This window comes from Centroberyx gerrardi, chromosome 19 (genome assembly GCF_048128805.1).
Source record: "Centroberyx gerrardi isolate f3 chromosome 19, fCenGer3.hap1.cur.20231027, whole genome shotgun sequence".
In the NCBI taxonomy this organism is placed as follows: domain Eukaryota; kingdom Metazoa; phylum Chordata; class Actinopteri; order Beryciformes; family Berycidae; genus Centroberyx; species Centroberyx gerrardi.
Genome location: NC_136015.1, coordinates 7,134,984 through 7,157,359, shown reverse-complemented (window position 1 = coordinate 7,157,359; position 22,376 = coordinate 7,134,984). Strand labels below are relative to the sequence as shown.

Genomic DNA, 22,376 nt, shown 5'->3' with positions numbered 1-22,376 from the left:
TTCTGGTGATGCAGCTCTGTTGTTCCAGCCTCACTCCGGGTGCACTGGGAATATTTTGTCCTTTTACCCCTCCGCATCCCCTCGCTCCACTGCAGATCCCCTGTCTATTGGCGATTGCCTCTCGCTCCCCCAAGTGTGTCTCTCGCTCTCCAGGCTTTCCCTCCTCTCCGCATTCCATTTCTTCATTTCAGACCCAACTCTCCTCCATCTCTGCCTTCAATGTTCCTCTCACTCCACAACTTCTCTCCTTTGGCTTTCTCCTCATTTAGTTCTCACCCTCCACTCCCTGCACTATGACTGCTTCCCTCTCTTTCTCTGACCCTTCTTTACATTATCTTCTCCCTACAATTTCTTCATATTGTCTTTTTTTGCTGTGGTGGGACATAAACTATTGCTAAAACTGACAAAGAGAAATATCTGCTTTTAACACCACAAACTCCTCTTTCGTCCTTCTCCATCACTCTTTCACTTGCCTCCCAGTCTGCATCATCCCCTGCTTCTAAAAAAGAAAATGCAGGTGGACTGAGAAGAAATGAGAGAAATGTTTCCACTTCACCAGGGCAGCTTAAGACTGGTTATTAAAAACATGACAAGCCATTCAGTTGGTAAAGGTGCTTACTCAAGGGATTGAAAAGAATGTTTATTGTTTGATTAATTTGCTTGGAGGAGACCTGCAATTTCCCTACTCATGAATATGTGGATGACAGGGAGATTTCTCTGTGGTGACAAGTTATCTAAACTACAGGGCAAAACGATTATGCTAATATCAAGTTGTAGTCATCAATCATCTCGTGTCAATGTGGTGTCACCGCATCACGTTCCTGATCCCCCCTCTGGCCATAGCGCGTGTGTGTAGGGGTGTGTATGCGTGCATGTGTGTGTATGTGTTTATTTGGAGGTGAGAATTGATCACATTCTCATTACTTCCTATGCCTGGGGACTGTTGGGGGTTTGCACTTGCGCTTGCGTGGAGCTGCTTTCCCGGGTAAGAGCTGAAAGAAACTGGGAGGGAATTAATGAGGTGAGTTCCTTCATCTTGATAACAGTGGGCTACACACTGAGTCCAGCTTGACGTCAGAGAGACGCGCCTTAAAACCAAAGAGCGCATCACAGGGAGTCGCATGGTTTGATCACACACATACTCTCTCTCGCTTTGGACTGTATGATGCGTCTTATGATAGCAGGAGCTTTGTCAAGGCTGCAGTGTCTATAAACGTGGGGGATCTGCAGGGGAGCCAGGAAGTTACTTTTTGTGACACCCGTACCCGCTGCCCAAAGTGGTGCGTAAATGTGTGAGTGGTGCGTAAATGTAAATGTATTACAACTCTATGCGCCCCCCAATTGGATAAGGCGATACAAGCTGCTGTTCAAGTCGTAAGAATTGGCAAGTTTGCTAGAAAAGTAGATTTGAAGAAGTGTCAGTGGGGCAAAACTCTACCTTACGCACGGATGCTGTTGGATGTCGCCCCGGGTCTGCGCTCCTGCTTTTGCCTCTTTGATCTCATTTGAGCTATGGCTTATTCACAGCTGGGATACTCCTACTCCACCACGCCGCAGGTAGGTTCAATATTTACATTGTTAAATATTATTATTATCTTTTGGACCACGAGGTTGGATTATTAACCACGCTGCAAAAATATCCTTTTTAACAAGTAATTTAGTTTACAGCTGAGTCTTACAATTGCTTTCTTTAAAACAAGTCAGAAAGTCAACTAGGTGAGATAGTTAAAAATAAATTAAATCGCTTCAAATGTTTTCTTGAAACAAGTGTCAATATCTTAATAATAATCTTAATAACAAGACACAATAAGGCAGATCACTCCACTAGTATCAAAATAATGTCGCTTGATTCAAGAGAATTCTCGATACAAGTTGATTTGTATTGGAAACAAGTGAAATCATTCACTTGTTTTAAGTAAAACATGATTTTAAGACCCAGCACTAGACTAAAGACTTAAGATAAATATTTTTGCAGTGTGCACAACTTAATACACATATTTCTGTGCTTGCTTTTGGGCGGGAGGGAAGAACTCTCACTGAAGAAGTGATGGAACAAAATAAGATAATGATGTGAATTCCTCCAAAGTTTCTGATGAGCCCAAGCTCCCTGGCCGGTTGTCTGGAGTCCGACGGAACGCCTCCGTCCCACCCGGCGCTGCGCTCCCCGGGGCACCAGCTCCCCCCTGGCACCGGCATCGGGGTCTACAGCGGCCCTTACCCGAAGAGCCAGGGCTATTACAACGCCTGCTCCGGCGACGCCACCGCCCTCTACTCCAGGGTGAGTTTCACATTTTAAATCTGTCATTTAGTTCGTTATCATTTTGCATTCAGTCAATCGGTGGCTCCAAATGATAGACACGGAGTAGAAAATGTGCAATTAGGCACGCACAAATTGTATGTACAGTATAGCAGTCAGTGATGTTGGTGGGCATGTGAGGGTAGAAATGTTTGTTCATAATGACAACCAACAATAGTAATCCTATGATACATTTTAGGTCATAATATAATACATTATCCAGAATATTATAGGGATATTATAGCGATACCACAGGAGATATATAATATATATAAATACCATACAAAGTACAAAAAGCTCACTATAAACTCATTATTTAGTAGCCTACTACAGATACACTATACGTTCCTGTAGGAATACTATAGGAATATTATAGTGATTTTCCGTTAGACTTTGATAGTTTTTGTTTGTTTAGGCCTATTAATGTGACATATTTGCTCATGTTTCATTTGCAGGGACCACTAGATCCCAAAGACGGAGCTGCGTCTGTGCATATGGGGACATCTCAAACTCCTGCCTACTACCCCTATGAATACACATTCGGACAGTATCCCTACGACAGATACGGGTAAGTCAAGGTCTGCTTAGGCTAAAGAGTAAATGTCCTGTAGTTAGATCGTATTATCTCAATTCGCAAATCTAATTTTTGCACTTATACGAGACATCCTTCACTTGGGACGGCTGACTCCCTGATGAAATATATATTCCCATAGAGACTCGTGTGTCTACGGTACTCAACAGAGAATTTATAGTGACCTTATCATACTTTATGGTATTTTTTATCTCCTATGGTGTAATCCTATTAGTCCTATAACTATAATATTCCTACAGGGAATTAAAGTGTCTGTGGTACTCAATAGTGAGGTTATAGTGGCCTTATCATACTTTATGGACATGCTTTATCTCCTATGGTGTCACTATAATATATTATAGTTGATCGTTTTTCTGAGATATTTGTATCCCTCTAAAATGTATCATAGATTACCATGGATGTTTTTCATGAGGGATGTCTGGGCTTAAAGGAATAGTTCACCTAAAAATGAAAATCCTGTTATCATCTACTCACCCTCATGCCAAATGAAACACAGGTGAAATTTGTTAGTCCATATAACACACAGGGAGATTGCCAGCACAACTTCGTAGCATCCTTCTCCAAAACAACTGAAGTCAATGGGGACCTGTTCTTTAGAGTTCCAAAACAAAAACAGCCAAACAATCACACTGTGAATAGAAAGACCTATACACCATTATTTGTTGCAAATCAATCAGCTGTAGTTAAGATTTGCACTAAATTATGGTGTAAATATAGGTCTTTTTGGAACTCTGAAGAACTGGTCCCCACTGACTTCAGTTGTTTTGGAGAAGGCTGCTATGGAGTTGTGCTGGCAACCTCCCTGTGTGTTATATGGACAAACTTCACCTGTGTTTCAACTGGCATGAGGGTGAGTAGATGATGACAGAATTTTCATTTTTGGGTGAACTATTCCTTTAAGTCAAATATCCTTCACTTAGGAGTGCTTGCTTACACTTTTAGACATTTTCTTGCAGCTTAGGATAAATAAATATCCTGTTTCGTGTTGAATGTCACCTACTTTTTCAGGTATTCCTGCTCTGATGGTGCTTCGCGGCGTAAAAATGCCACCCGGGAGACCACCAGCACCCTGAAGGCCTGGCTGCAGGAGCACCAGAAGAACCCCTATCCCACCAAAGGAGAGAAGATCATGCTGGCCATCATCACTAGGATGACTCTCACACAGGTGGGACTGGACTGCTTGTGGGAAAATGGGACTTAAGGATGCATTGGGTGGCTGTTTAGTGAAAATTAGTTAACTTCTTCATGCCAAAACATCTTCAAACAGAATTAACTGATCGACTAATGAGTCTTTCACTGCTTTTTTCTTCCCGTCTTCCTTTCCTTCATTCCTTTCTTCATTCTTTTCTTCCTTCCTTGCCCTATTTCCTCTTATGCACCTTTCTGATCCTTCCGTCCTTCCCCTATTCACTCTTATGTCTCTCCCTCCCTCCCTTCATCCCTCCCTTCCTTTCTTCCACTATTCCCTCTTACTCATTCTCTGTACTTCCTTCCTTCCCTTCTTTTTTCCTTTCTCCCTTCATTCCCATTTTCCTTTTTATGTCCCTTCCTTCCTTCCATTCTACTCTCCTTCCCATATTCTGTTTTATGCACCTTCCTTCCTTCTCTCCATTGTTCCTTCCTTCCTTCCTTCCTTCCTTTGTCCCTTCCTTCCTTCCCTCCCTCAGGTGTCCACATGGTTTGCCAATGCACGCAGAAGGCTGAAGAAGGAGAACAAGGTGACATGGTCGCCACGGGCCTGTAAGAGCTCTGACGACAGAGGTTGTGATGACGACAGCGATGGAGCTGAGGAGCCAATCAAAAGTGAGAAAGAACTGCCTGGTAAGTGATGCCTAAAACCCTGCGTTAACATGTTTTTGCTTGGTTCAAGGTTTGCACTTGGTTCAGATGTTGCACTTGTTCTATAGCTGCACTTGTTCTATAACTGTAGATTTACTGTCCACTTTATTACTCATCATTGCAGATCAGCAGTGTGCAGATCTCCAGAGTGATCTTGAGGACTTTGACCTGCTGGAGTCGGATGGTTCTGACTGTGAACCGAAACCACAGTTTCTAACTGAGGATCACGCAGCAAACCCAACGACAGATCTTTCTCATCTCACATGTAACCCAGACCCACTGCATGGAAAAGAGAGATTGTCCCCGGACTGCCCCAAACTCACACCGGCCCAACACCAAAACAACGGCTTCTACCTTGGATCAGACCTCCAAAGTCCAGACGCCAAACCGAAAATTTGGTCCATCGCCCATACTGCTGTTTCTCTGGACCCCAGCTTGCAGCCGGAATACCCTCCGTGTATGCTGTCGTCGACCGGGCCCTCCTCGCCCGGGTATCCGTCAAATGTGGGGCTGAGCTCGGCGGACCGGCAGCAGGACTCGCCCGTAGCCACGCTCAGAGAGTGGGTGGACGGGGTTTTCGACGACTCTCCTTTCCAACAGAGATCACTGAGCCAGGCGCTGCCCAAACCGGCCGCGGTGTGGAAAGGACTGAACGACGCCATGATGGAGAGTAGAACACCGGGACGGTCCTTTGAACATATCAGGCCTACGTCATCTTTGTAGCCCACACTGTGCTGACTAAACAACACAAAATCAATAGCATTTTCAAAGACTGCTGGACTTCAAACAAAAAGTGTATATTTTGTTGTTGTGACTTGACCTAACTACAATTAACAATATCTATTTTGGCATTTTGACTGGCCCTATCTCATCATAGACTGTTAAAAAGCACGGTAAATATGGGCCCCACTCATTGCCAAATGTCTATACTTTGACTTTTAGAGTGAGAATTTGTCACCACAAACAATGGTTCACAAACATGAAAAATATCCAATATTGTACACTTGCACTATAGCCTGCACATGCACTGAGTCACAAAAATAAAAGGTGTATTCCGTAGCATGGCAAAGTTTTCTGAGTGTGCCCTTATGTTAGCTGTCCATGGTGCTGAAACCACTAGTGGTTGCTGCAAGCGGTATTAGTTTAGATGCTGTAAATCCTGCTCAGGAATAGTGGGATATAGCTCCATAGCATTGGCTGCGGGGGTGTGTGTTTGTGTGCACGCGTGTGTGTTTTGAGGAAGTGAAAGGGGGGAAGTGGGTGGTATTCAGCCGTGACTAATGGAAACACACAGAGGAGGGTGCTGCTAAATTGTTAAATCGATGCCACTTCCACCTCGGCTCCAGATATAGCTGCAATCAGTGATGCGTCCCTTTTCATTAGGCAGCTTTTGACTTTGTCAACCTGGGACTGCGAGAAAATCCACCGCGCACAAAACGCCTAATAGAACCTCTTAAGTAATTTTGAGTAAGAGTCACACTACACTCAAATCTTTATCCACATCGGTGATCTTGCCATACAACTGATAGGAAGGAACATAATAGAAATAAACAGAACAGAGGCTGCCATCATTAGGACTAAATGTTTTATAAAAAATACATTTCCATCAGCTTAAATTATTAACCGAATGTTCACAAATTTAGGACTCCCAAAACATTTAAAAACCAACAATTTCTAAAAGAAGGCACAGGAACAGTGAGGAGAGTTCTTCTACTTTTCACCCCCATCTTTCTCCTCTGTTTTCGATTTAGGAACGGTGATAAAGTATTTATCAGAACAGAGGAGGGATCTGCCGGGGCTTTGTATGGAATTAACCATTTCAGATTAAATAATTCAGGATGAATTCAACCGAGAATTTCATTCTGTTTCTGCCTCATAAATAAGTAAGATTTAAGATGATAAATAATGACATCTGACTTCTTTTTTCTGTAAAGTTTTCTTTCTTCTACCTCACTGTTGGACACGATCCCATTGTGATAGGCTGTAAATGCGTTTCATATATTTTGGTTTCAGTTTTTATCATTGAATTTTTTCCTTTCCTATTTAAAAATCAGCAGTTGAATTTGACTTTAAACAGGCAGACGGTGGTGTCATGATGGATACAGAATGGCACTCAGATAAGAGGTCGGCCCAGTGCTGAGTGGGGTTAAGAGAGATAAGGTTCTACCTGTTCTCACCCTTAGGTGTTAGGGACATGACTGGTCCCCCTGGGCCTGGAGCGCGGTGAACACTGCAAAAAAAATAAATCTAGTTTTGAGTCTTAAAATCTTTCTTAAAACAAGTGAACAAAATCTGTTAATTCAGCCAAAGGATTGACATAATTGAACTTGTTTCCAATACTTATTCTGCCTTGTTTCAAAATTGTGGCTCTATCTTGAAACAAGTGAAACCGCATTAGAAACAAGTGGAATTATCTCAATCCATTGGCTGAATTTTTCACTTGTTTGAAGAAAAATAAATTACTAAATGCTACATAATGATGATAATTTAAGATGGACATTGTTATAGTGAAAGGACTACTACAGTGGAAGCCATTTTATTTTATTCTACAATAACACTGCAGCGTTTTCCAAATAATTCCCCTTGGAGATGGGTCTCAGCGGTGCAGCAACAATGCACCTAACATGTAAAAAGTCTGACCTCTACAATGGATACCCCCCACTCCACACTTACGGTTCCACCACAGTGCAACATGATGACGCAAACCTTAAAAGTACTTTCAAAACTGGCCATATGTCGGATTTGGGCTGCAAACTTTAACTTTTTCTTGTGAGATTTACCCCCCATCTTCTCTCTCACCTCCCTTTTTCACACTTCCGATCTTGCTCCACTGACCTCTCACACCTTCCTCCCCTTACTGCTGCAGTCATCGTCTCTTCACCCCATCTCCTCTTCTTTCCCTAACCCTCATCTCTCTCTCTTCCCCCCATCCTTCTCGACCCCACCCTCTCTCTCCTCCTTTCCCCTCGTCTCACCTCACCTCAGTCTACTCTAGACACACAGCAGCGAGTCTGACACGAAGGCCTGCTCCCTGGGCCATATGATGTGATTAAGCCCCACTGTGTTCCTTTACAGGTCGGGGAATGTTAGACCCGCTGTTTACTTGTCTGGCTCACACCACCAGGCGCTATTTGCCCCTTTGTGTCTTATGGGAGAATCAACAGAGAGGCGATAGGCAAAACATGGTGCTGTGCATAACAGATGAAATGTTTACACCCAGAAGCAACCCACAATTGTTTACACCCAAGAGCTAAACATCAGATGGAGGACAATAATGTTTGAGATGATAAGATTAATTTACAATTCAACTTATTTTCTTCTTATACTCTGTGAACCTTTTGTGGGTCATGGCATCTACATTTAAGATGTTTTGATGGAATGTCTGCACAGGAAGTATTGACAACTTCAAATTACTCCTCTCTGCACCTTCAGTCTGACACCTATTCCCTCTCAACACTGTCTGCGTCTCCGTCCCATACCCACACACACACACACACACACACACACACACACACACACACACAGCCACGCACGCTGACATACATATCCACACAGAAGTCTCTTGCGTCTTGTCACACACACTTTGGTTTTCCGGGGCTATCAAAGTGCTGAGTGCAAACTCTCTCCTCCAAAAACTGTCACATGTCGTCAGAGGTGTCTCGCTCCCTGCGGTAACCCTCTGAGCTCCTGGCACTAGAACAAGTCATTATTTCCATGGTAAAGGTCAGGAGCTCTGTCACCTGACTCTGAAGTGGAGCTGAGTGGAGTCGCCCCCAGACAATGACCAAAGGTCAGTTTTCTGTTTTGCCTCCTAATACAGCGGGTATGGATTGGAGGAGGACACGCTGCTCCCAGATCTGTGTCTACGAGTCCCTTCTGGCCACGGTGACTTACCGAAGTGAAGGTTCAGATAATTGGCTGCAGGGAGCTCCATAATGAGCCTGAAGTGTTGTAATATGACACATCTTAAAGGAGGAATATTTTAATAGGGCAATTACAACGGCGAGGAGGAAGTTTTGTGTGGAGAGAGTGATTGTTTTGGAGGGGCATTGTGTTAAGGAATTCAGTGGCATTTAACTCCATTATCTATTGTGTGGCCCAGTAGTGAGGAGGTTTTCACTGTGATTACAATCTCACTGGAGCCTATCTCTGTCTGAATTATCTGACCTAACAGTGCGGGTCACATTATGCTTAAGAGTATCCTCAATTACTATCTAAGATTATGCAGAAAGAAAGCAGATAACTGGATGTAGCCAGACCTCTCTGGTGATTTGACAGTTCAAGTTTGAACCCATGAATGAGCCCGTCTGCAAATTGGATGAGTCTGACTTCAGACATTTTCAGCATAATCTGGAGTTATCTGAAGATTATTATCAAAGAGTATTACCCTTCTGTCTATTACGGTGTGTGGTACATTTAAGGGCAATGAATAATTAAACACAGTGCTGCTTAATTCAACACAATTCATATGCTCAGTTTCATCCTAAGATTTTGCCCCTAGCAATGCCTATAACTCAACCACCCAGCACCTCTGAACCGCTCAAACTTACCAACCACAAAGCCAACCAGTCAACTCTCTGACACTGACCCGGCTTGCCTGCCTCATTTTAACAATGCTCCCCTCTCCCCTTCAATCATCCAAACTGGCCTGACTATAGATGAGGTTAACTACAGCATAAGCCCCACTTCCAGGAGTCACCAGGGCCAATTATATCAGCCTGACTACTCTTCCCAACCTGAGCTCCATGGTGTGGAAAATGCAGTTCCACTGGCTGCATCACTGGGGACAGGACAGGCTAGCGCTGTCTGGAGCCTGAGCTGAGCGCGGGCCAATTTGGCATGCAGAGGTCTATGGAGAATAAGCCTGATGAAATATATATATGATCTTCTTCAAACATGTATTGTTCCGCGCTGCTGTGTCTTATCAGGCTGGCTCCCTCCTGATGTCTTCCAGGCTTGGCAGAGCGAGACTCTACAGCGCAGGCTGGGGAGGGCCGATGCACAAGGAATGCTAAGGTCCTCTCAACGCTCCTCAAGATAAACAAAGAAGAGGCAGGCCATATGTTGCCTACTTATTGATGAGAGCAGGTTCAAAGCGCTGATATCACAAGTAAACAATTATTCATGTATGACAACATGAAGTGAAGCCATCCGTTTCCTACTTCTATGGATAACAGTGAGCAAGATATCAGATTTTATAAGTGCAGTGTGGCCCTCATCTCACTTCAGTATAAATCAGCACAGCAGGCTTTTTATGGTACAAACTAAGTCAAAAAATTGTGAAAGTAGCCGCACACTTGTAGCTCCGATGCAATAATTTAATGAGACATTAACATTAATTAAAAAAAAGATGTTTCAGCAGCTAGGCTGCCTTCATCAGGGTTGCTGGGATGCTTGTTTTCGCTGGCCGGCACCTCATCACTACAGGTGTGCGTTTCACCTACTTTGATTCTACAAACTAAGTCAAACCAGTTTTACTGCAATTATTACTTACAAACCCTTAGTGTCCCATTTAAAACAACTAGCTTTGTTCTAGTCAATTCAATATAGTGTCTAAAAAAAAAAGAGGGTACACATTACTTTGGCTCTTAACTCTGTACCCATGTACCCAAACCATACAGATCTGTGGGACACTGCTGACCTCTGCCGGCCACAGGGAGAACTGCACCCAGCTATCCAACGCTGGAATTATAAAACTAGAACTGCACTAGTGCCAATAGGGGTGATAGCCTGAATCATCTTTTAAGCGACATGAAAGCTCTGCAACAGTTACATTATGGAATTCAAACAAGCATCAGAAATTGCCTAAGAATGTGCATTATCCATTTTACAATTTATAAAAAACTCAATGCAACTTCACATAGCCTCCTCAATTCATCAACAAAAATCATTATGCTAACATGATGTATGTGTGTGAACCTCATTGAACACATTCAATAGTCATTATGAAATATTTTGAAATCAAAAAGGCTATGTTTGTCCAAACAGGCTTCAGAGACAGAATGAAGAGTGGATATAATTTATTAACCAGAATGACAATTTACACAGAACAGGAAGGACAGAGGAGGCGTCTCAATGATGATGCTGCTGCTTGAACTGTAATCCACAGTAGCCGCATGTGCCCACTCTAGTATCTTTATCCTGGAGACACAGAGAGGAGACATGGTACACAGAGTCAATATCTATCATTGGGTACCTTTGCATGCACTCTAATAATCCAATGTGACCCTTATTAAGGTAATAGCAAATGTCATGTAAATGCCTTATCTTAATCAGAGTACGGGCATAATCAGTGTATGCATAAGCCAATGAAAAGATTTCTGCTCAAACTTTCTTATCTTTATTTTGCCATGTAAATACCTTAGCCCGAGTTCATTCAGTAAATGCATGGGTCAGAAAAAGGTCATAGAGGAAGTTGACCCAGATGCAGTGGTGGTGTGTTTGTTTGTTTAAATGAATGACAACATGGTGACAAAAGTGTTGCATGGTGCATGTTCTGCTGTAAGATGTCACTGAGAATAATACTGCTTGGATCAAGGTGTTCTGTATGCATATCAATGCGATGTGACAAAATGTTCTGACATGCTCCGTCTGACACTGAGATGAATGGATTTCATTGCTTCACATCGTTCTCTGAGTAAACTAACCCGATTATCAAATAAATGAAAGTATTGCGTGTATGTAAACATATCCAGTATTATGTCTGAATTCCAGTCCTATATGATGAACTGAGGTTTTTAAGTGAATGCTACTTGACAATATTATAGTTTACTCATTGTGAAAGTACTGTGCTGTACTATAATGGGCCAACTATGGGTCCAGTATACTACCAGCACACTTTGGTTTTCCTTTACCAAGCACACGTGATCCTGTTTGGGTAGAAGAGGAACACAATGACCAAATGACCAATGATGAAAGTAGGCCACTAGCAAATATGTTTGGAGTTATTGGCATGCTTCAAGTACCAACACTGATGCCCATGAATGATGCAGGCACTGCTTGGGGCATTCAGTAACAAGAACAACTTTTAATTATAGCGACCCCATCACGCTAATCATTTTTACACACCAAAATGCATCAACCCTCCAAGTTTCATCCAAATCAGACCAGTGATGTCTGAGATATCACGTTTGACAGACAGATGGATGGACAATTGTATCATGTGGGGGACAAAAGTATTTAGTCAAACTAGTGTGTGCACTGCTGGCCCTTACCAAGTTGATGTAGACTTTGGGGTGGCCCAGGGCTCCTCCACCTCCATCACAGGACACCACTCTGGCTGAAATGTCAGTCACTGGCTCCTCTGCCACCAACTTGATGGCAAAGTTCTTGTTCACCTGGAAACAAATAATTTGACGTGGACACAGTCCACACATTTGCACTGTTATCCCCTGGCAAAAACTAGTAAGCAAAATGAGGTCTAAACTAGAGAGTATTCCTCATTTTGGCAGATATCCATTCAACCAAGCAGCACTTATTTCACAAATATTTCAAGTTTTAAAATTGGTTTAGTAGCAAGCATAGTGCCTTTTTGAGCACAAAAAAAAAAATAAAAAAAAATACGTGGTGATATTTTATTGAAATGCTGTGTAGTGGTCTGAGCATATGGTGAAATGAGAAGTAGATCCTAAGGATTTGGGAACAGGTCATCTGTAATCTTTGACAAGGCTTATATGTTTGTATTTGAGCACGAAAATGCTGAATTTGACATGGTGTTTTCCTACTACAAAAAGTATGACTGCGCATATTTTGAATAACAGGTCATCGTTACAAAACACAGCATCAGTGACGCACACTTAACAGTCACACTGTGTGTGCACCATTTGGGAACACATTTGTTGTCCAATACCTACCAGTTAAACCTCATTTTGATCCAGGTTAACTGGCAATATTGAACAGTAGCTACCTTTTAAGATCTGTGAAATATCTAGTTGATTTGTGACCTACTCATGAATGAGCCAACACTGCGCAGCAACCAAAGTCGCCACATATAACTTACCTCTTTCTGTCTGCCAACGAATCTGGCCCTCCTGGGATCATTTTCATCATACACCTGAGTGCAGGGAACACTTGATATGAATTGGATCATCAGGCAACACCAGTACTTATCAAAACACAATTTGCTAGCTCTGGTAAAATTTATTTTCCCAAAACAACGGCATCACTTCCGCTTTCTGCCACAACTATTTCTGACAAGATTGGGATTTGGGTACGCTATAGCATTACCAACTAATACAACAAGGCTTGGAACCGAGAAAGTACATGCAATTAGCCAAACTGGGACTTGCTCATCCAGAGTTAGTTTGCGCTTGTGGGACATCGGTAAGCAGAGATCGATTGGCTGAACTTTGTGCTGCGAAATATGTGTCGTTACACAAATTGTAGCTCTATCATGCTTTGGTAAGTCTGCTTAAATACAGTGGACTGACAATTAGTGGAGGGTCGTCGTACAAATTTCACGGGATAGTGAAAAGAGGCTTGTCAGACGGGGAGATGCTGATGCCTTGTCGTTACCTGTCCGATAATGGACCCATTACGTTTACTAGCTAGAACTACTGGCACAAGGCTAAGGTTAGCTAAGCTAGCTTCTCACCTCCACCCTGGAATAGAGAGCATACGCACTCATTGAATTAAACCTTACCTGTCCAGTGTGGGTGATTTCCTCGCCGGTACTGGAGACGTCTAAGCTGTAGCGATGTGCAGGAACGGCAGACAACCTCAAGGGTGAAACGAGCACCTTAGCATTTTTACTGAAGGACAGAAACCTGCCCGCTGCGGCCGCCATGTTTACAACTGCCTGTTTTCCCAAGATGCTTTGCGAGAAAGCCTTCCTCTTCCTACTCAGCCTCTGCAGGGTCCTAATAACCTTATATTTTGATCTTATTTACATATCTTTCCATCACTGGTGTCGTTGAATAAACCGAATGTATTACTTCAAATCATACTCAGTATCATTTTGAAAATTGGTCTCGTTGTGCTTTCAAGTCAAGTAAAAAAAAAAAAAAAAAAATAGTCGGCACGCAGAAGGACCCTGAGGAGCACGTTACGTGTCTTCTCAACGTCACTGACGTCGTAGACCGGAAGCAGTTGTATCCTAGAAGAACAGCACCGCGGCCGTGTAGCGGTGATTAAAACGCTACATTCAGGGGCATAACCCCTGTTTTGAACCTCTTGGGAAATCAGAAGGGTTTGTGCATATTCTTCGATTTTGTGATACGACAATGACAAGGCGAAATAACACTTGGTTTCGGCCGGTTTCGTGTCTGGCCTTGAACGACAGCAGGATTGACTGCATGCATGCTTGTCTCCTTGGCATGTAGCATAACCTAGAATGGCATTGGTGTATAGTAGTGTGTATACATTGTTTTGTTACGCAATGACGACCATGGTTTATAGCGTGGTATACACATTAATCTCATTACTGTCTCTGTAAATAGTTGAAATGAACAAGGCAAGTAAAGGTGACAATGTTGTGTGTGTGTGTGTGTGTGTGTGTGTGTGTGTGTGTGTGTGTGTTGGGGGCTCACTGTTTACTTGAAACAGCCCCCTCACCCCTTTCATACCAGCCTCTGCGTCAACCTACTAAATTTTGGGGAATTTGGAAATATAGGGGTATGAGTCAGTGTATACAAGATAGCAATGAACTGGTGTAAAATGTAGGCCTACATTAGATTAATATGAATTTAATGTGAATGCTCTTGCTCTCTCCCACTCTCTCTCAGGCTTTGACACCATGGCACCCCTCCTGTTGAAGCACCTGGTCAGTTCCCTGACTCGCCAAGTGGCCCAGGTGACCCGTTTCACTCTGAGCTCCTCCTCACCTGCAGCCAGTGTTTCCAGATGTCTCTCCACCCTCACTGCAGCGCCCAGCAGACTGCTGCTGTCATCAGCCAGAGCAAACTCCATCCAGCCCCCCTCATCTGTATCCTCTGCCCAGTGCGGAGCATCCCTGCTGGGACGGTGTCAGCATCTTCCCTGTGTCCAGCCCTCCGCAGGGATGAAGACCAAGTCGGCCCTGAAAAGACGCTGCAAAGACTGTTTCATTGTTCGACGGAGGGGACGTTTGTTTGTGTTCTGCAAGACAAACCCAAGACACAAGCAGAGGCAGGGATAATATGCTGTCATGTTGGAGAAGTGTTGATACAAGTGTTTTGAGAGTGTGGAGACTTTTATTTTCTTGAATGTGTTCTGACAATAAAGTGTTTGACTGACCATACCTTTCATAGGTACAAATAATTTACAAAATATTACTACACAAAACACAATGAAGAAAGTTCCAGCATTCTTTAAACTTTGGCATTTTCTTTATCTTCCAAAACATTTTAGCCTATATGGGGAATGTTAGATTATTTACAATGTTCAAACATTAGCCAACTATAATAGCTTTCTCTTAGTAAATACTTAAACAATTCATAACAAATGATGCTGCATGTATTGGCACTACTAATTATTGCAAGTGTGGCCTATCAATAACAAGGAACAAACCAATACGAAAACCAATGGTGTTGGTGACCTTTAGCTAATGGCTGTTTGGCTACTTGTTGATGAGTTGGATTTTTGCTATAAGTGACATAATTTTGTTTCTGAGGAAGCTATTAATTTGACATATATTAGAACAAGCGCGAATTCGCAATAGCTGCGACCACGTACGCGCATGCGTACACGCGTGGGGAAATTTTTGTCGACCAACCGACAGAGCGAGCTGCTGGTCGCAGCTAAAAATGAACTGTTTTGTTATAAAATGTTGCTCTTGTCTCCCAGCTAAACCGTGTGGCTAAACATGCTAGCGCTAGCTAGCCAGATGCCTCCAGTTAGCGGCAGGAAGGCACACCTGTCTGCTCGCTGGTTTTACCATCCTCTAACTATAATGTTCAGTTGTTTTTAACCTAATATGCAGTGTTTCAAATACTACTTGCAGTAATATTTGCATAGTTTCTCACCTTGTAAGCTGGAGGTTTATTGAATAAGGAGATAGTCCAGTAACACATGAAAAAAGTTCCAACCCAAAACTGACTTCCAAAATAAACGCTCCAACCAAAATGACATCCTACAGGTGCTTTGAAAATTTCAAAACAATGCAACATATACAGTAGGTTTAAATACAAAAATGCTACTTTGAAACATCTCTTGATACTAATTACATTTTCTTATTTTGAACTTCAGCCAATTACAGATTACAAAATATGCAAAAGTCATTAAATACATATTTCAGATGCATTTAATTAAAATATAGTTATTAACCCATTGTTTATTGTCTATGGATTATGTAATATCTGTAACATAAATCATGTATCTTAGTATGCAAACATGTTATATCTGACTTTTTGAATTGTTCTTCCACAAATTGAACCACATGAGGGAGCCAAAGTCTTATCTACACAAATAACTGAACCTACAGAATCCAGCCTGCCAAATAACACATTTGGCCACCTCCACACTTGACTTCCACTGCCTTTTACTAACCACAACTAGTTTATTATCATCAAGGTATCCCACATGGTTCCCTCAGATCAGAGTTTAGCAGTGTGTTTGAATTATGAAGTTGCATAAACTGCAGACAGCATGTTCTGCCTAAAGTTGTCACTTCTCAGGCGCACAGTTTCGAGAAAGAAATTACTGTTTATCCTAATGTCAAGACTCACCTTTTGTGTTATTACTGAAAGGAAGAGAAAGCACAATGCACACAACAGTATTGACAGACTGCAACCTGCAAACAGCGCAGCCATAGAAACCTGAATCCTCTTCAAGGTGTTTGGCAACAAACACAGAACCTCCAATAACTGTTTGAAAAGTTTTTCTAAAGGCTGAACATTTGCTGATAGAGGGAGGAAGAACAAAAAACTTTGTGTGTGTGTACACTCATGTTTTTTTATCTGAATGTTTGTCTAAACTGATTTCCAGACAGCACAGCAGGATGGATATTGATCTCATATTTGCCTTTATGTGCTGGCATTTCACTCAAACACACACCAGCCTTTCTTAGGCAGTCTGACTGCAAAGATGCTATCCAGCTTCCAGCATCTTCTTATATGTGCCCTATGAGTGAGTGAAGTACTGTGAATATGAAGGGCATCAACGGGTAAGAATATCCCCTTGAAAGAAATGGGAAAAATGGAGTTAAACCTCTGATCACAACCAACACTGGGTCAGCGAGCGAATAAACAATTTGGCAGATATCCAGTGAGAACATTAATTTTTAGTATGGGTGGGAATGAAACCCCTAAAACACATCTGGACGTACAAACACCTTGTAGGATAAACCAGCCAACATCTGTGGCTTTTGAAAATAAACAAAGTCTCCATAAATGAGGAAGCTGTTGTCATCTAATAATTAAAGACACCCAAAGATGTCAGGCGGCACAAATTGATGGGTGGATCAAATGCAACTTCAAATACATATCTCATTTCAAGCCCAAACACACATTCCACGCAGTCTCACAGATTTCTTATCTGTGTGTGTGTGTGTGTGTGTGTGTGAGATAGGTTGTCAGATAAGTGCCCTGCACTCAATTGTCTCACAGGCTCACTTTTCTACGTTCAATAAGGTTTTATGGGATGAAAGCATCAACTCAAGTTTGTTCATCCAGGTTGTAAATCATAGCGCACCCTTAACAAAAACCATTATAGTATTTCTGTAATGTTCTTATAAGGACTTATAGTGTGTCTGTGGTGCTCAATTTATAGTGATCTTATCATAGTTTATGATATTTTCTATATCTTATTGTGTCATAATGTTATTTCCCTAATATTTGTATACAGACATATAATTTTACTGTGATATTTGTGTAGTATCCTTCTCACTTTTAGGATAAGTATAGTTTGTTTTCGTAAGGAACTGACTGTGACTTTAGTGTGTGTGCGTGTGTGTGTGTGTGTGTGTGTGTGTGTCACTTTTACACATGCGCCTACTGCAGCCACCAGTCTTGAGGATTCAGCTGCAAGTTGGCCAGAGATAGTCAGAATAAGACCGGAAATTTGGTGATTTTGCCTTCAAAATAAAAGGTTGAAACATACAGTTTAAGATGAGAGATGAAACTTGGATAATCCCCATGAGGAATTTGGGGCATATAAGTAATAGCAGAAGGATGCAGCAAAGAAAAGTGGAGTATAAATACGAGTCAAGCAAATGGGGGTTATGCAAACATACTCAACTGACACTATATGAAACAGAAATGTAATGTCAATGTTTTTTGAAAATCTGCTTTTAAAAACGAATTTCTGGTGAATTTACAGTGGACTATAATTGAAGATGCATTTGGCAAATCACTTTGTTAATAGTTCGGCATGCATTTTGGAAATATGGCTGATATTGAAACCACAGTGATTCAGAATAATCACATGGTGTAAGCGTGGCTTAAAATTGGGCTTCCAGGCCCTAATAGTTGTGTCTCAGTGCAGTTTGGCATCTCTCACATTTGTCCAAAGGAGCTACAAGCATTTTATCTGCACAGATTGGATAAGTGAAGGAGGCAGTGTCTTGTGATTTTATGAAAACATAGTGTGTCCTTAAATGCTCACTGCAGACCAATATCTACCAGCAGTTAGAAAATCTACTATCTCGATGTTTCAATCAGAGAGCAGCAGCCGACACCAGAGGACTGGAGCAGAGATGATACAGTCTCTGTTAATGAAGGTGAGCTTAACTTCACTACCGCTACTGTTCTGCTAAATACTACTAGCCTACTGCTATCACCACTGCTGCTAGTACTAGTACTATTAACGCACTTGTACAGCATAAGCTCACTCCCCTCAATAAAAAAGAACAAATAATAAATCATGACGCCGACTGACACCTGTCAATCACAAATGTGTTGTTTGATTGTTGTAATCTCAATTTAAACTCTTATAAAATATAGTCAAAATATGTGCTTGGGCCACATGGACATCTACTAGAAACATCAGGCAACTGGAGTATTGGGAGGGAATATACAGATTTTACCTTTCCCAAGCCAATAAGTCATTTAGAAAAATGTCAGCTGTGGATTGAACTTTGTAGAAGACACTCGCAGCTCAGATCAGCATGAGAAGAATCACATTTGTGATGACTGATGATTTTCTGTTCTCACTATTAGTTGGTAGTAATAGTAATGTTTGTTCATCTTAGTTTACTGACAGTGCTTACGCTCACTTAGCTACACAGCATTGATATGACTATTATGTGCTCTGCCCGAGGATGAGTTTATTTATCAATAAATGGTGGCGCTTGGGGGAAAGAAGGGGGAGCAACATGGTTGCCATATAAAACTGTCTAAACTCTATCAATACCACTCATATATCGAGGGCTTGGAGCCAAAGGGGCGTAAGTGCGCTATAGTAGATTTTACAGGAGAGCCAAAACAAATTTTGATCAAACTTGGATCAGCTGCCGTTACCACATACTAAGCACAATATTTTAACTTTTTGTGTTATCAGATTCAGCATTACTATAAAAACAATACTGCTACAGTTTAAGTTGAATTATATTTGTTAACTTTTTTAAAAATGGCAAAAGAGTGAAATACGCCTTTTTGGCACAAACATTGTCTCAATACAGCCATGCAGAATATGGGCATATGTAAGTAAACAATTGTAAAACACATTCATTTTAATACAAATCTAGCAATTACACTTCAATCAACACTGAAATATAAAACAAGATCAGAATGAATATCTTTATCTTGAAGTAATGCTCAGCAACCTTCACCAAGGCCTTTAAAATTGTAGGCTACATGGAACATATCAACTTGATTGATAAATTTTTTCTGTTAAAAACTTTTAATAAACCTTTTTAATAAACCTCTATAGACATAAGAAACTACTTTTGATTCTAAACTACTAATTTTTTTTTCTTTTGCTAGTATAATACATTTTTGTATGTGTCCCAGGACACATCACTTATTGATGTGTCCTGGGACACAATCAAAGACCTGTAAAACTCCTCATAACACTGAGGGATAACTTCAGCTACCAGCAGTCTTACTATCAGAGCTCATCTTGACCAGTTCACACTCCTAACATTATAAAATAACATTTTGAATCTATAGGCCTAAGTATTTCATGGGAATATTAACATATTTACATTCATCTAATATTGACCTAGAATATTAATTAGGATATGAATAGGATACTAAAAATGATGTGATCATGCTGCCATGCTAGCATTACTTACGTCAGCATGCATTTTGAGTTGACCTAAGTGCTGTTAGAATCCTCTACCTACAATGCTTGTTCAGTGTCAAAAGTGGGGTTTTGCTTGGTGTCAAAAGGGCGTAAGTGCAGTTATGCCCTTTTGGCAGCAAACAAAACCCTACTTTTACTGTTACGGCTTTCAGTTTTTGTTTAATTAAAACTTATGGGTCATGATTTCAGTTGTGTCCTTTTGGCACTGAAAAGATCTCACTGAGACCTTTCAATTGATATATAATACTCATATTCGCCCAAAATTGCACTTACGCCCCTTTGGCTCCAAGCCCTTGATATACACTTCACACAGTGAAGTGAGAGACCTTACATTACAGGAGCGACAGGACATAGCATATTAATGAGGTTGAAACATCTTTATAATACTGGGGAAGTTAGACTTGGCACTATACTGATATTGCATTTCCAATAGCACACAACTGACCATCTCACATCAGGACAGGAGGCGAGTGGCGTGTGAACCAGCGGGCAACGGAAGAGGGCAGAGAGAGAAATTAGGCAACACAAGTGCCAATGGAGTTAAATAAAATATAGAATGTTTCAGGTGGATGCTGAATGTTGAGATTTTTGATTTATTTCACGATTCTGAATTATGATTGACTATGATATTGTCCTGTCGAAAATTACAATGGTATGGTGCTTTTAACATGCATTAAGTTAATTACTTCTACCTCTCCCACAAAAAACAAAACAAAACAACTGATAAGAGCATTTCTGAGTTGCTGCTTCCACCAGAAAGCCATTGGCCTAAAAAGAATAACACTGCAAACACTGCAGGGTGGGTTTACATCACTGGGTGGTGGGGTTAGAAGCCATGGATATTTTGGGCATGATTAGATATGATAATTTCACTGCAAATTGCATGTGTAGCTGTTTTTAAAAGTAAACATTTAGCATCTTTTGAATCTTTTGAATCTTCCAGAATAAAAGGCCATGCAAGGCGACCGTTCACCGTGTGGGAGAGAAGAGAGCAACGTGTGATTTTCAGAAGAGAAGACAAGACAGATACGGAAGAGACGAGAAGAAGAGACAGACTATTGTTGGACGCCTCCTTGAAGAGGAGACTCAAGGCATGGAGTGCAAAGAAAAGGAGACCATGGGTCCCTACAAGCTGGACAGGCTGCTGAGAGCTTGTGAGCCAGTGAACAAGGCCCTCAACCTTGAAATCAAGGAGCTGGCCGCCTACATCGAGGGCCTTGAGATGGAAAATAAGGGCCTGCACCAAGAAATGCGGGGTCTCAAGAGAGACAAGGCCTACTGCAAACGTATGCACTGCAATATGCTTAAAGCAGACAGGGAGCAGCTCCTCCGCCAAGACAACGAGGACCTCCACGGAAAAGTAGAGGAACTCAGTGAAAGGCTGAACATCAGAGACGAGCTGGTCAGGAAGCTGGAGGCCTGTGAGTTTGAAAACATGGACCTCCGCCGAGACATGGAGGAGGACAGAGAGAGTGTGATGACTGCCCAGAGAAACGAGCTAGCCACCAAGCTCAAGGCAGAGAAGAAGGAGAACGAAGTCCTGTGCCAGCAGAACGAGGACCTCCGCAAAGACATGGAGGAGCTGGCCTTGAAGCTCAAGGCCTGCGAGGCGGAGAACAAGGCCCCCGAGCAAAAAAACAAGGGCCTCAGAATTCTCCAGAGAGAGAATACCACTAACCTTCAGTCAGAGAAGAAGGAAAACAGAGTGGAAAACAAGATCCCTGAGCTGAAAATGCTGCACAAAAAAGGGAAGATGGGCATGGAGGATGTTGCAACTGAGGTCAAGACACAGAGGGATGAGAAGAATGCCCTCAACCAGGAGAAGAAAGCCCAACAAAAAGTGGAGGATCCTAAGGAAATGCTGGTGAAAGAGAAGGCCTCCAGTAACCATGAGCAGACCACAAAGCTCAAAGCCTCGGAAATTGAGGAGCTGAAACCACTCAGTGCAGAGACCACCCAGAGCCTTTCCATCAAGATCAAGGCAAAGAAGAAGGACAAGAGTGTCCCACGCCAAAAGATGGAGCCACACGCCATCAAGCGGAAGGCCAAAGAGATGGAAAAGGAGGCCCACAACAGAGTGGCAGAGATGGGAGGCTGTGGAGAGGAAGATCAAATACTCCACAAAAGGTCCAAGAAGCCTCCCATGATGAGACACTCTAGAAAAAAAAGGAGAAGAAAAAGGAGAAGGTGGAGTCCGCTTGAGTTGCTTCAAGCCAAAAACATGAGCACACTAACATCTGTGCTCACTCTTTCTCACCACCTGACACCCCACCCCTTTTTACCTTCTATTTCTCATCAATAAAAGATATCACTAATGATATCTAAAATAATGCACCGCCTGCATGGTTTTAATTCTGTAGAGAATTGTAAGTGGCACTACAGTCAACACAATGTGGTTGATTTAAGACAGACAATGTTGTAGAGAAAATATAAAACCTGTGTTGAATCTGTAGTTTTTATGTTTTTATGGTATCAATTGTGTGGTATATT

At 41.9% G+C, this 22,376-nt stretch overlaps 3 protein-coding genes across 3 annotated transcripts; 2 read left to right on the top strand and 1 right to left on the bottom strand.

The window, feature by feature from the left end:
* Window positions 1-1,512: 1,512 nt before the first annotated feature.
* On the top strand, window positions 1,513-5,450 carry irx4b (iroquois homeobox 4b). The gene is made up of 6 exons (XM_071914904.1): window positions 1,513-1,557; window positions 2,087-2,278; window positions 2,752-2,864; window positions 3,897-4,053; window positions 4,556-4,709; window positions 4,852-5,450. Exons 1-6 carry the CDS (start codon window positions 1,513-1,515, stop codon window positions 5,448-5,450), a joined length of 1,260 nt encoding a protein of 419 aa, XP_071771005.1.
* A 5,280-nt stretch (window positions 5,451-10,730) lies between these two features.
* On the bottom strand, window positions 10,731-13,529 carry ndufs6 (NADH:ubiquinone oxidoreductase subunit S6). Its single transcript, XM_071914919.2, has 4 exons — window positions 13,369-13,529; window positions 12,727-12,780; window positions 11,942-12,064; window positions 10,731-10,868 (listed from the first exon to the last, which is right to left on the bottom strand). Exons 1-4 carry the CDS (start codon window positions 13,510-13,512, stop codon window positions 10,800-10,802), a joined length of 390 nt encoding a protein of 129 aa, XP_071771020.1. The 5' UTR covers window positions 13,513-13,529; the 3' UTR covers window positions 10,731-10,799.
* A 640-nt stretch (window positions 13,530-14,169) lies between these two features.
* Window positions 14,170-14,841, top strand: mrpl36 (mitochondrial ribosomal protein L36). Its single transcript, XM_071914903.1, has 2 exons — window positions 14,170-14,182; window positions 14,450-14,841. Exons 1-2 carry the CDS (start codon window positions 14,170-14,172, stop codon window positions 14,839-14,841), a joined length of 405 nt encoding a protein of 134 aa, XP_071771004.1.
* Window positions 14,842-22,376: the final 7,535 nt, after the last annotated feature.